Source organism: Xiphophorus couchianus, chromosome 2 (assembly GCF_001444195.1).
Source record: "Xiphophorus couchianus chromosome 2, X_couchianus-1.0, whole genome shotgun sequence".
Classification (NCBI taxonomy): Eukaryota; Metazoa; Chordata; class Actinopteri; order Cyprinodontiformes; family Poeciliidae; genus Xiphophorus; species Xiphophorus couchianus.
Window position 1 is genome coordinate 11,789,600 of NC_040229.1, and position 13,591 is coordinate 11,803,190.

The 13,591-nt window shown below is 37.8% G+C and overlaps 1 protein-coding gene across 1 annotated transcript in view; it reads left to right on the top strand.

The window, feature by feature from the left end:
* LOC114150465 (synaptotagmin-7-like) overlaps nucleotides 1-13,591 on the top strand; it is a 65,257-nt gene that overhangs the window by 40,342 nt on the left and 11,324 nt on the right. The window contains exon 2 of the mRNA XM_028026867.1: nucleotides 10,797-10,900. Within this exon, the coding sequence (XP_027882668.1) occupies nucleotides 10,797-10,900 (104 nt within the window). The remainder of the gene's footprint in view (nucleotides 1-10,796; nucleotides 10,901-13,591) is intronic.

The window sequence follows — 13,591 nt, forward strand, 5'->3', positions numbered from 1 at the left end:
TAACATTAGATTATAGCATAGCCAGTAAACTACCTGTTTATGCAGCTAAGCTCATAATAATCCATTCGAATGCCAAATTTAGGATGAAAATTATATTTTGATTTTACCAACATGTTGAGATAACAAGAGTCCTGCATGAAACCTAATTATGCACAGAATTAAACCTAAAATCACAAAACACTTTTTCAGTGTTTTTCCGAGTTGTGTCATTTACATAAACACTGTTACAGATACAAAAGAGCATTTTGAAGGATGCCCTTCAAAACAGGAAACTATTACCATAGATGGTTGCTATCTTCATGAGTTTAACTGCATCTTCTTGAATCCTGTCACTCTCTGTGGATTATTTTATGTACAAATACAATGTTTTGAGTGAAACATATTGAATAGATGTCTAGCTTCTTCTTAATAAAGGACACAGCAAGCACTTTTGCTGCAGAGATCAGTTATGTAGGAAAATTGATGTGCTCCATAAGAATGAAAAGGTACAAAAGCTTGATTTCTTTTCACCCTCCAGAAACAAGTCCTCTGTAGGAAACAGTTTTTGCCTCAGGGTTATGAAGCAACTGAAATATTGGATCGAATAGACAGAATAACCCAAAGCAGAGAGAGCAAGAAATAAAACACAGTTCATGCCATAGTTAGGACAGATCAGTGCATGTGTTCTAAAAATGGAAATAAAGTGACAAATGTTGTTTCCTGTCCAGCCTTAGGAGATAACAAGCATTTGTAAAATGTGTGCAAGAAGCCATTAGGCCAGAGGCGTTGTTTAACAATCCAGAGGCTGGTTTATTGGGAAGTCTGACCCTGCTTAGAACAAATAAAATTTAATGGCCCTGATTCCAGAATCCTGGTAGCCATGACGGACTTAGTCTACAGCTCACAAGCTCATTACTGGGAAAGACACTAGTCCACCTCCAGAGTATCAGCAGCCACATTGTGGACTTAAATCAATAAACTCAAAGCCACCAGTGGGACTGGTGAATAATGGCTTATTTGGAGCTGTGTGAAGCAGCCATAACAGCCCAAAGCTTGGGGGACACGAGAAGCTCATTCAGCTTGATCAGGTGCCAGTGATATATTGCTTATTTGTCTCTGACACGCGGGAGCTCTTAGGTGGTACTTATAAAACAGGGTTAATTCTATACTTATCGCCTGCTGGACAGGAAGTCAAGAGTTACAGTTGATTAGAAGTTAAATGCATGATTTATTATTAATTCAGCACAGATGGACTGCACTGACAAATATTAAGATAGCATCCAGGCAGGTACATTAACCTTTGTTAGAGCAACATTTGAAGGGATTCTCTGATATATATCTGTAATCTATTATTAACGTGCGCTTCACTTAAGGCAGCAGCACAAATACGAATTTGCTCATTTGAAGGCAAGGGAAGCTGCCTTTTTATAAATGGGCTGGCTCTATGAGGCTTACACATTAAAGTAATTTATTTCAATCTTACCTCTTAATTTTGTCGTTCTGTGCCAGAGCTGGGGGAAGAAAATTATCCCAGGGACACTGATAGATTATCTGATATATGTTACAGTTTAATGTAACTCTTATCTAAGGCAGGGGAGAGATAGATGCTGCCAGAAAGTTAGTTTTATCTATTGATCAGATGGAATTGAAAGTGGATTATATTCAGTTACCTCCCACTGGGGTTATGACAGTGAATTAACATTGCTAAAAATATCCGTGCTGAGCTTAGGTTTGTGGATATAAAGCTTTGCATCTTTTGAATTAAAACTCTGTGTTTAGGGACATGACTACTCTTCAAGCCTAGTGAAGTGTTGGGACTATAATTAGAGCTAGTATAACTCCTTAGTCAAAGCATTTATATACATTTTGTCACATTTCAATCACACACATGTGTATTTTAATGTGAAAGACCATGGAAAAGTGCTGCATAACTGAGAAATCTAAATAGTGAGTGCATGCATGTATTTAGCTCCATTTAATCTGATATCTTTTAATGAAATTAAAAGAGGATTGTTAGAAAAATCAGTCTGAATGAGCTCGAGCTATTTAGTAAAATAGCTTAATTTCCTGGGTGACCGAATTTTGGACTCCATAAATACAAATACATTTTCCATCTACATTGCATATAAGCATTACTTTATGCTCATTTATTTAGCAAAATTCTAAATATAAACACTAAGATGTTTGATTGTAACATCTATGTGAAAAAGGTTGTCTCCTCTATCTGTGTTTTCTATCCAGTTCGTCTCCGAGGCTTGCTTTTGATGCCTTATTTATTATCTGGAGGTTTTCATACAATATTAGCTCCCTTTCTTACCCCCTTTCCTGTGCTTTTTGTTTTTCCTCTTTGGATTTTCAGATCCCTCAAAAATCAGTTTTTAATTAGAGCTTTCTTTCAAGTTTTACAGCGTTTGCCTGGCATTTGGGCTGGCTTTATAACCAACACAGAACAGATGGTGCCTTTCTAGGTGACGCTGTGCATGTGTCACATGATGCCTTGCTAGTTAAATGCAAGCACGCCTTGTTACTCGGACGAGATGGAGGTTGTCACTGAACCGAGACGTACATGAGTGGTGGTCCGCTTACGTTTACTACGAAGCGGCCTCTGTGAGGGGCACAGCGGTGCTACAGCTGAGCCTCGGGGAGCATATTGGGACCAAAGAACAGGCAAAGCGCCCTGCAGCCTACAGGGGAAGCAAGAGACACTTGCTCTCACCACAGGTGCGGCCCACCTGTCAAAATTTCACTGATCCAGTACACATCCATGTGATTTGCTGCACATGGAGCTGGAGTATCTGCTGTGGACTCGAATTTCCAAGGCTTCAGCTTGTTTTTTTTTTTTCTCCGTCTCCTGAAAATAGCCTCTGTTCCTTGCTATCAGTTCATCTGAAGATGAATTATTTATGTAAGCAAATCTTTGCCCATACACATTCAGCCGTTGCATTGTAAAATGTGGTGTTCCTTATGTCTAAAAGCTGACCTTAACTACAATGCTGGCCACATTATCAGGAAGTTGCAACCTGGATAAAGATGGTCAAATTAATGTTTTATTTCAGTAGCATAAAACACAACCATGAAAAAGGGAGAGAAACAAGTTTTAACTTTACTTTTAGTATGCTTATCTAGTGGGGCAAAAATAGTAGTGAAAATTTTACCTGACAAAACTATTGACGCTATAAACACTTCCACAAAAATGAATGTAACTGAGGCCTTTAAGATCTTAAATAGAGAAAATGATGGAGGAGTTCTAACAAACCCCAGAACTATAAGAACTGCAGGGTGAGAATATGCTATTGCACCAAAAGATGGCTTCTTTTTAGATCTTACACACATCGTTTCCAGCAGTGCTGATAAATGTGAGGTGTGCTGCCTGCGTAGCCCCACTGCACATCGTATCTTCCTGTTTTCTGTTTTTTTGTGTGTGTCCAATTGTTTTGGATGTGATGCTTTAAAGATAGTCTACATCTTTGAGTTTTTTTTTTTTAAAAGCTTGGAGCTTTTTAGAAAAATGTGCCACAATTTTCCTCCAATCCTGATAATAATTCAAATGGTTTGCACTTTTGGCCGCCTGCAGTGGGAACCTGTCAGTCTATTTGTGATCTGAGCAAAAATGGCAGTCTGTAAGAAAGCAAATGCCCACTGAACTGTGTTGGAATGGCAATGTTACAGCTATAATGTCGAGCGAATGTCAGAGCAGCAGGTTAGTTTTTGAGAATATCGGTAAATTAAATGCCACCACGTCATTTTGACACATTTTTTACCTTAATCTAAAATAGATGTATAGTTTTTTTTTTGTTTTTAAAAAAAATTATATTTAAGGTTGCTCTTGCAGTTGCAGCTCAACTTAGTACAGCAGAAATAATTCAAATCTGCTGATTGCAATCAGCTATGTATTAGTCCTCGGACTCCAAAGGAAAAAAAAAAAAAAAATCTACTATGTAAAATTGAACCAGTAAGCAGTCAGAACACAATTGCAAAACTCAGCATCGTGCTTTAGCTGCGGGCAAACAAAATTTTGCTGAAACATCCTGTTTCTGCTCCTGAGGCAGAAGAGACTATGGAGTGACATCTGAGGTTTACCCTGCCGATCAGTGGCTACAAAAAGTGCAGAACCCAGGCTCAAATAGAAGAAGTAGGCTCTTTGAAGTTACTTATAGGCTACGAGCTTTGAATCCAGATCTCTTGAGGCACAGTCCTCTTCACCTCACTTAGAGCACACAGATATGCTTTGGCAGTTTTGATGACTGGACACTGCTCCAGATCCGCCTGTCTAATTAGCAAAGCTTTTTCTCCCCCTGAGGACTGGTACCTGTATGTCATTGGGCCTGAGGTCACTCCATGGGGACCAGATTACATTTGCAGTCACAACAATGCTTAATGTCATAAATAGGCATAAGCCAATTATTGCTATCAAGATATACCAATGCTTTATGAAAGTACAGTTTTAAAGCTGTCATCATGTGGATCCTGTTTGAAATTATTTATTGATTTGACAAAGAAATTGCTAGTTTTCTGTGGGTTAATGTAACACAACCCTGGTAGTTGGCTGGCCAAAAAAGGCTGCAGCACATTTGCTTATCTCGCAAGACAGACAGATTTGGCATTAATAGTCAATACTATAGATGATCAATCTTTTCTTTTTAAATACTGATTTCTGTTTTTCCTAGAACTCTAACCTGTTGATTCGGATTGTCACTAAAGCTGAGCTTTCTTGTTCTGATTGTAAATTATCTTGATTTATACATTAAAGCATATGTCATTGACCTCTGTTACAGTGTTGTTGGTTTACCTTTCATTTAAATAGTGTGGAATTATATTATGCTATACTAGTTGGCTAATAACACTGAAGCATCACCTTTGTACATATATAACTGTAGCATACATTATTTGATCGCAAGATAAGCCTGGCTGAAATGGATTTTTAAAATATTTTAAAATAGAAATAATTCCTAAGTATGAGTGCTGCAGCTTTCACACAGGTGCATTAAACATTGTTTTCACTGCTACATGACTAATGCAACCGCTAGTCAAAAATATTAAAACCCAACTATATTATTACTTATCGTCATACAACAATATGCAGACATTCTGTCTGTGCTGATGATAATGAACGCACCTTAAGGAGTCTGCAACTATTGAGATTGAAACTGAAATTGATGCCATGAACTATGTTCTTATTTATTTAACAATTATCTGATCACTTGGTGACACTAGTAGAGACCTTCACCACCAGTTGATCCTTAAATATGTTTTTAAATAAATAAATAAAAAATAAATAAATAAATAAATGCGCCTCAGAGAAAGTTACACTCTTGTTACGCAACAGAACCCTGCATTTTGCATAAAATGTACTAAATTTCTCTTGGTTAGATGCAGCATAACACATTTATAATTTTGTCTGGCAAGAAAGAAAACATTTTGCTAAATTAAAAAATAAATATATAAATATGATTGAGCAATGTATTATTAAAACAAAAACAGTACAAACTATTATTTTTGGTGCACTTGATAAATAGGAAATTCTTTAGGATTTTTCAGTTTTTCACTGATCAAGGGGAAATTGATCATTTTTAATGAATGTATTATGTAATATTTAGCAGCAGTAGGACTAAATACATTTCTGTTTTTAAAAAGTATAATTAAATGATGTTATATTTTAATTATTCATGTAAACAACATGAAGCCATGGTATGTTTACTCAGATTTCATCATCCGGGGGGGGATCCAATGCCAGTCACAACTTCACACTTCGGCTCCACCTTTCTTGTTGACTGTCCACACTTAACCTCTTGTATGAATTCGGTCTTTTGTTTTTCTCTTCAGTGAGAAGGGTTTATTACAAGCTCATTTGCAGCATCATTGGAAGCACTTGCCCCAGTACACAGAGCCATTTATTTCCTCTTTTATGTGCATATAAAAGAGAGAGCCACTGAAATCTAAAACAAGCAAGTGACTTTCAAGTTCAAGAGTGACCTGACTTCTAAAGGCCTTTGATCAAAGGCTTCAATGGCTTGTTCACCTCACTTGTCATTTCTTACCGAGTAGTGCCATTGCAGATGAGATTTAGCACCCTCCCTTTGCTATGATTTTTTACAGTGCTGGCTTAAGCTATGTGTATGTTAGAATATTGCTTCTCTGTTTGCAAATTCAGAATGCAAACAACCATTTTAACCTTTCACCCTTCCAAAGCTGCACCTGCTGAAGTATTTCAAGCTATGAGTTGTGCAGCGGGAAGAATAAATTTAATTTCCGGAGCGCTGTGATGACTAGAGGTTTTGCATGCTTTTTTTCCTCTAATGATGCAGTTTTTTTTCCTGCACAGCCATAGAAGATTTGAATATATCTCTAATACCTCCACACAGTGTATTTCCTTCCTTTTATTCCTTTAGCCAAGTTTTGCACGCTACAGATGGCTATAAAAAAGGGAACCATGAAATGGGAAGCAAAGTGGAACTGTCTGTTACTTTAAATACATCTTTTCAGTTGAAAGCCATGTGAGTGATGTAGCTCATAAACTCTCTCCTAACCACCTGTCACATCCCCACCTTTTGACCTTCAGAGAAAATGCAGGGCTTGATGGCTGTACATCAGCTGCTGGCTTCCATGGATCCTGACACATCCAAACATTTATCACTGAGCCACTCAGCACCAACTGCCTCTCCCACATGCCCAGAGCTTCGCAACAGTTCGACTCTACTTGTTTAAGATTCATTGCTACTCGTGCTAATGCCATGCTTTCTAATGGACTCGACTTTATTGACCTGCTTTTAGAATACACAAGCAGACCACAGAGGCTATTTTTGAACATCTGTGAATAGAGATATTCATCATCCAGGAGAAGGCTGAGCTTTACAGACCCTCTCATACATAGAGCTTGTCTTCTGCCGGGCGTCTGAGCAAAGATAAAGACAGATAAATAATGGACAAGACGCTTGTAATGAATGTTATGCTGGTTGTAACTTTACAATCAGATAAAGGTCAGGGGAGTACGATCAAGTGTGTTTACTCGGCTGGGTCAACTTCATTTGTAGTCAGGGGATGAACAAAGATAGTGTAGAGACTTCTTGATATATCTGCATTGAGAGCATTGTTGGATTCCTGAAGCACCACATAAAACATCTGAAATCATTTATCGCTTCTTTTAAATAGTATTTTTAACCCAGTTGCAAGTAAAATGTTATTCTGTTGTGTTTTAGAGACAATTCCATTGTCTTCTTTGGCTAACATCAGGCTAACACGTATTGGAGAGGTTGGCAGTTCTAAAGCATTGACAAGAGAGACTCTGCTCCTTCTCCTACTATTTTATCAAGAAGTTTATCTCCATGGTTATTCACACCCCTCAGGTTTATAAAATGTTTGACTTCTCCTAAGACTATAAAAAAAAATATTAGTGTTACGAACAGCTTGCACATTTTCGCAACATCAGAACACCTGGACCTTTTAGTTGAGACAAGCAAAAATAATATGTAACTGTGTTTTCCATAAATTTAGCTGACTGGACCACAGTATTTCTTTAACTTGCAATGCACAATTGATGATTCAGTGTTGTCATATGGAGGTTGTTGTTTTCTGCTTATTTAGCTGCAAAATTGATGTTTTTCTATCATTGTATTATGTTAAAATGTTTGATTTACTCTGACTTATTCACGCACGTTTGAGAAGTCCCTTAATTTCTCACAGTAACTACTCTGGGGTGCCTAAATCAATGGCCTTCCCAGATCATAAGGTTAATATACTGTATTCCCAAAGGTATTCATTCACTTGAGTGGCATTCAGTTTTTAAACCGTTTAGTTTATTCTGATGACTCGACACTCTTTACAGCTGCAACAACTTCAGCTCTTTTGGGTAGGCTTTGCACAAAGTTTTTGAGTTTGTTTACAGGAATTTTTGACCATTCTTCCGGAACCACATTTGAAAAGTCAGCCACTGATGTTGGACGAGAAGGCCTGGTTTGCAGTGTTCACTCTAATTTATCCCCAAAACTCTGTAGGCTTTAATTCAGCCAAGTTCTTTACATTCAAGCCGACAGTTTAGTCTTTCTCTTTGTTGAAGTGCAAAATATATGGCAATACAAAGGCTGGGTCTTTAAAAGTACTTAGTAGCTTTGCGCACAGTAGCTGTTATAATAACCACTGTTATACTAGGCACAGTTCAAGCAAATGCTGGAAAAATGTTTTCAATCCCATCCTGTGCAAAATGTGAATTAATTACAACAAAGGCACACATTTTGTTCCCAAGACAATTAATATCTAAAATCTTCTTTATTTTCACACTTGGTGGTTAAAACTAATCAGCACCAAGTAAAAGGAATAATGCTCTGGGATTGGCTGATTTGCAAACACTAGGCAATGGTGTCTCAAGTAGCATTGCACCTCAGTATTTCAGCCTCTCAAGCTGCTTTTTTTTTTTTTTTAGAACATTTAGATTGCAAAACTTAGAATTTGAAGTTTTGTTCCACAGAAAAATACTCAAGTTCATTCTACTACTGTAAGTTTTTAATTCTCGTCCGCTTTAAAATAATAACGCACTATTTAAGTCTGGGCTTTAATTAGTGGATGGCTTCTAAAAGTTTGCCTGAAATATAAATAGGTCTTCAGTAAATATCGAACTCCCATCTGGTAATAAGGGGGCAGGGATATAACAGAATGTGTAATGACTTATTCCCAAACACATTCAGTTATAATCACTCACTGTGGATGCAAAAAAAGAATGAAAAATAGGCATACATAATATATCATAAAAATATTGGATTAAAGCACTGAATTGTTCGTGAGGAATGTTGGAATGATGCAAAATGCAGGCTTACATACTAAGATTTGGATAAAAGCTTTATTTCACTTAACAAAAACCCAAAGCAGGGAATCCAAAATCATAAATCCAACAACAAGAGGAACACAAAGACAAAATCCACTGAGTGAAGGAGTTCCAACACTGATCGTGGATTTGAAGAAGGACCAAGTTTATATGCTGATGGAGAAGATGACGAAAGGGATACAGCAAGGCCAAAAGATTTATAGAGAAAAAAATGACAGCGGACCATTTTTATCCAAATAAAGCAGCGGATAACAATACATCAGATGAACACTAACTCACATTTAAGTCATTTCCAGCTTAAGAAACCCAGCAGGACAAAAAAGTGTAAAAATGTAAAAAATCCACATGTTTTTAATAGACTAATAGGTTTGGTATGAGATTGTCATTATAGTATAATAGAGGGTAAAAATAATGAAAACATAGGGCTGGATGATGTGGGTTAAAAACGTATCACAATATAAGACTTTCATGTCAGTCAGTATCAATAAATATTGATACATTTTAGGTTTTAAATATCTGAAATACTACATATTGTTAGCGTGACCTTTCCTCTTTTATCCACGGTTTTCACTCCATAAGCAGTTATGCGGAACGGTGGCGAAACGTTAAACTAGTGCCGCAAGTTACTCAGCAGGTTGTTGCTAGGTAACCAAAGAGTGAGCGAGTTGCTATGTAACCAGAGAGTGAGTGAGTTAGTTGATGCCAAAAGCCTTGTTCAGCTGGCAATGAGAAACTGAGTGGCTAAAGCGTTTTCTTTGCCTACATCTCCCAGAATGCTGTGCGGTTCTGGATCTGAGTTTGGTGAAATTAAGTTGTGTGCATAATACAAGAGAGAGAAAAAAATTCTTCCAGCAAAGAGTGGTGTCCTATTTTTTCCTATTTGTTGTATTTAGTGAAAACTAAAAGTCTTTTTGCTCTTGGGGAAGCTTGTTGGATCTAGTAGCCTAATCGCTGTGTGCTTCTCATTAATTTTTTCCTCTTTTTTTTTTTTTCCCATCCATGCTCTGTGCCGGTCTGTGCAGGGTCATGGTTTCTGAAGTGGACTCACGCTGGCTCTGAAACAGTAGCTGAGGCTGAAGAGAAAAAGGCAGCTTTCCCACATAAAACAACTTCACTGCCACTTTTTGCTCCTTTCTGAGCTAATCTGCTCCCACGGGTCTTGGTGAGGAGGAGAATAATGCAAAGATAGAAAGGAGAAATATGATGAAAAGGCCAGTTGTGACAAGCACAGAAAGGGAGAGAGATAGCTGTTGGGGAAACTAGAACAAACCCAGTTGGTGTAGGAAGGCTGAGCTGTTTGTCAGTTTTTGTCGTTGAGCGGGCTTGGAGGTGTACTCTGGCATATTGCTGTTTATTTAGGAACTGTTAGGTAATGAAATCCCAAATTTCAACATATTAGCATCTTTCTCCCTTCATTTAGGCTGAGCATTTCTGTCATCCAAAGTGAAGATTTTAAAATGTGGATTCTAAAAAATTCCTCACACCAGGGGGAAGCAGTGGATGGTGTTTTTTATGAGTCTTCCAGAGCCACCACAGTCCCTGGGCATCCTCTGCTGCCCATTAATCACGAGCTCTCTTGCATTGTCACCCCAGCCTCCCATCCACCCCACCACCCAAACCTCACCCTTTCACTCTCAGCCTGTCAGTTAACAAGCCTCGACACCATGACAGTGACGTGTGTGCTGCTGACTGATGCCTGCCTCAGGTTCGTATTGAAAAGGTATTGAAATGCTCCTCCACGGAGGCCAGTAAGATTGTAATTCTCAGCTTACGATGGAATGTGTAAAAAAAAAAAAAAAAAGGCAGCCCAGCTTGGCAATTCAATTAATCGTGCAGGGGAGAAGGCGCAGCTCTATTTTGAGACGCTTTCCATTTGACAGCATTTACAGTGGCATGTAATCAACCCGTGTTTTCATTTTAAGCACCTGTGTGTCTCCCCTGCCCACCCCTAAAAAAGACATCACTGATCTTTTTCCTCTCTTACGTGTTGTTGTGTGTCCAGGCTCGGTGTCCCTCAGTGTGTTCCTGGTCTCCCTCGCAGTGACAGTTTGTGCAGTTTGGCTGGTGGCTCTTTGTGGCGTCTGTGGTTGGTGTCAACGGAAGCTGGTAAGTTTACGTACAAATACAAGCAGAAGCTTTAATCTACACTGCATTACGTAACAACTACCTCTCAGTATGACACTCCTAAAAATGATTGTGAACGGCATAATGGATGAACATGGTTATGAAGGAGGTGTGTCGGAAAGACTAGGAGTTTCTTGAAGAGATAGAAACCTGATTTCAAGGTGATAAATTTCAGAATTGTTTCTAATGTACCTCACAGTAATAAATGGAGGCAACATAGTTACTTAATTGTAATATAAAATGGCACTATGTACCTAAAAAATACATAATTCCGTCCCTTTAATACACCTAGATAATCAGTGAATCATTGGAAAAAACAGAAAAAATTAATGCGCATGTTCTGAACAACGTCGTTTATCCTAGTTGGATAAATGTGCACAATTTATACCTGTTGATGCACCTTTTGATTGAATTCTAGTATTCAGTCTTTTTAATTAGGTATCTGTGAGCATTGAAGGCTAAAAAATGTGGTGTGGTCCATTTTGTACATTACACAAATCTTAATGTTTGTGAACTTTAAGCATCATGGCTACAATGTGAATCTTCCTGCTGACCGAGACTCTGCATTTATTGTTCATAAACAAAAGGTTTTCCATCAGTAAAGTTACTAGCTTGTGTACTTCCTGCCTTCATAATAATTATTGTTGAAATATAGCTGATGTAGGCTAAGATTAACTTACAGTATACAAACTGAAAGTTCTCATTTTGGGTAATATCTGTTGTAACATATCTATTAGTAATTATTACACCATTAGGTTGTCAGTATTCCTACATTTGTGATATTTTTCTATTTGTGCAGCTGTGTGAGCTTAATTTTATCAACCCAATTCACATTTATTTACACTTGAGCAGATTAATCCAGTGGCTGCAAACGTAAGCTTTCTGCTGCCTGGATTCATGCCGTCTGTTTAAATACCTTTGACAGAGGGCTCCAATGTAATGAGCTTATTTCTAAAAGGCATCACAAAAAGGTGTGAAATGCTGGTTCTAATTTCAAAAGGGGTTCTTTTGTTACATCAAATGTTTGCGATGCAAAATTTTTCTAAAGGTGTTACAGTCAAGTAATTATCAGTTGAAGGGATAACGTTTTCTCCTGGAATATTTTTTAAACAGGAGCACTTAAGTCTTTTGTAGAAAATTTTTTTTTTCTGTTGTCTCTTTAGGACCCGATATACTTTAGGCTTTGATTTGAATGTTCACATGCATGTGAAGGTTAAAGCTAACAAAGACATGCAGATGTAATCGGATGACAAAATGTATGGAGGACCGATCCTGCCACAGTTGGCAAGGAAAAAAAAAAACATGGCTTGATAAATTAACTAATGTGGCAAATATTGCATCCAAAAAACTAGAATTTTCTTAACTTACTTGACTATACAGTGTCAATTTATCGTCAATTTTAGCAGGATCTCCTGACCAAAACCAGTGCTGCTGGTTTTGGTCTTCTGACCATGGTGGGCGTAAGTAGTTTTTATATTTTTGTAGTTGATTTGTTGAGGTATAAAAGGAAGGCTGATTGTCACTAAGCTTCTTTTTTTTCAACTTAATGCTATATAAGATTTGCTTTGATTAAAATTTATGTTCATAGTTTACTACAAGAAAATGAACATACTCAATATCTATTAACAAGGGATTACTTAAACATCCTTCAGTTTAATCAGAAACCAAATCATATGAAATTGGAAGAGATATGAAATCTTATTAAATTAATGCAGAATTGAATTTTACTACATAAATGTATAAACCAGCATGTGCTTGGATTTTTTTGGGTTTAGCAAACCAGAATGCTCTCTTAGAATTAGCAGCGCATTAACTTTGTCAGTGCAACATCAGATTAGCATAAGCCAAGCCTCATTGGTGCACCTCCATAGTTTATAGTAACTGAGTACTTTAAAAACACCTCTTACCTACACGAGTGAAGAGTGCAGGCACAGTATGTGTGTAAAATTGTCTCTCTGAGCCCAGATGAAGCAGACTGACCTCTGACAGAGGGCATGTCATTGGAATTATGTGGTATGAAATGTAATTGATTAAACAGGAGCCACCATTCATCACACAGACAGTACCTATAAGCCTGAATGCCACTTCATCTTAAAGGATTCTTTTCACATTTTTATGCTTATAAAGTTAATTTATTTCTTATCCACCCTGGTACAACCAACAAAAACCTGCTTCAAGTTTAATATCGCCTCAATTTCTTTGTCAGCTCAGTGTTGCTCTGCCAGGTCACTCTAATAACAGAATTTGACAGTACAGCAGGTTCTACGCACACTATGCCCCACTATATACGGTCTTTGGCAGTGCTACAATCACCAAGTAGGTGGCTGTGCCTGAATTACCTGCTGATGTCATTACAACATATAGGGGGTAAATGATCCTTGCTTAAATGGAACAGAGGTTCAGGACAAGCTCTGTGTTGTTTCAACATCACATTATATTTGATATTCCACCTAAAAATAAATGGAGCAGTGAATTTCTTCTAGTTTCCTGTGGTGAATAGAGGTAGTTCTGCTGCCAGTGTCATGGGAAGTCTCTGAGGTCCTCCTCTGAGCGCCGCTGCAGATGAATCTTATTTTTATCCTCTGACGGTGCTGAGAAGCAGTCCCGCTGCAGCCGCAACTTGAGATTAAGTGACAATTTTTCTGACCTCACAACACGGTGATGGCTGCCATC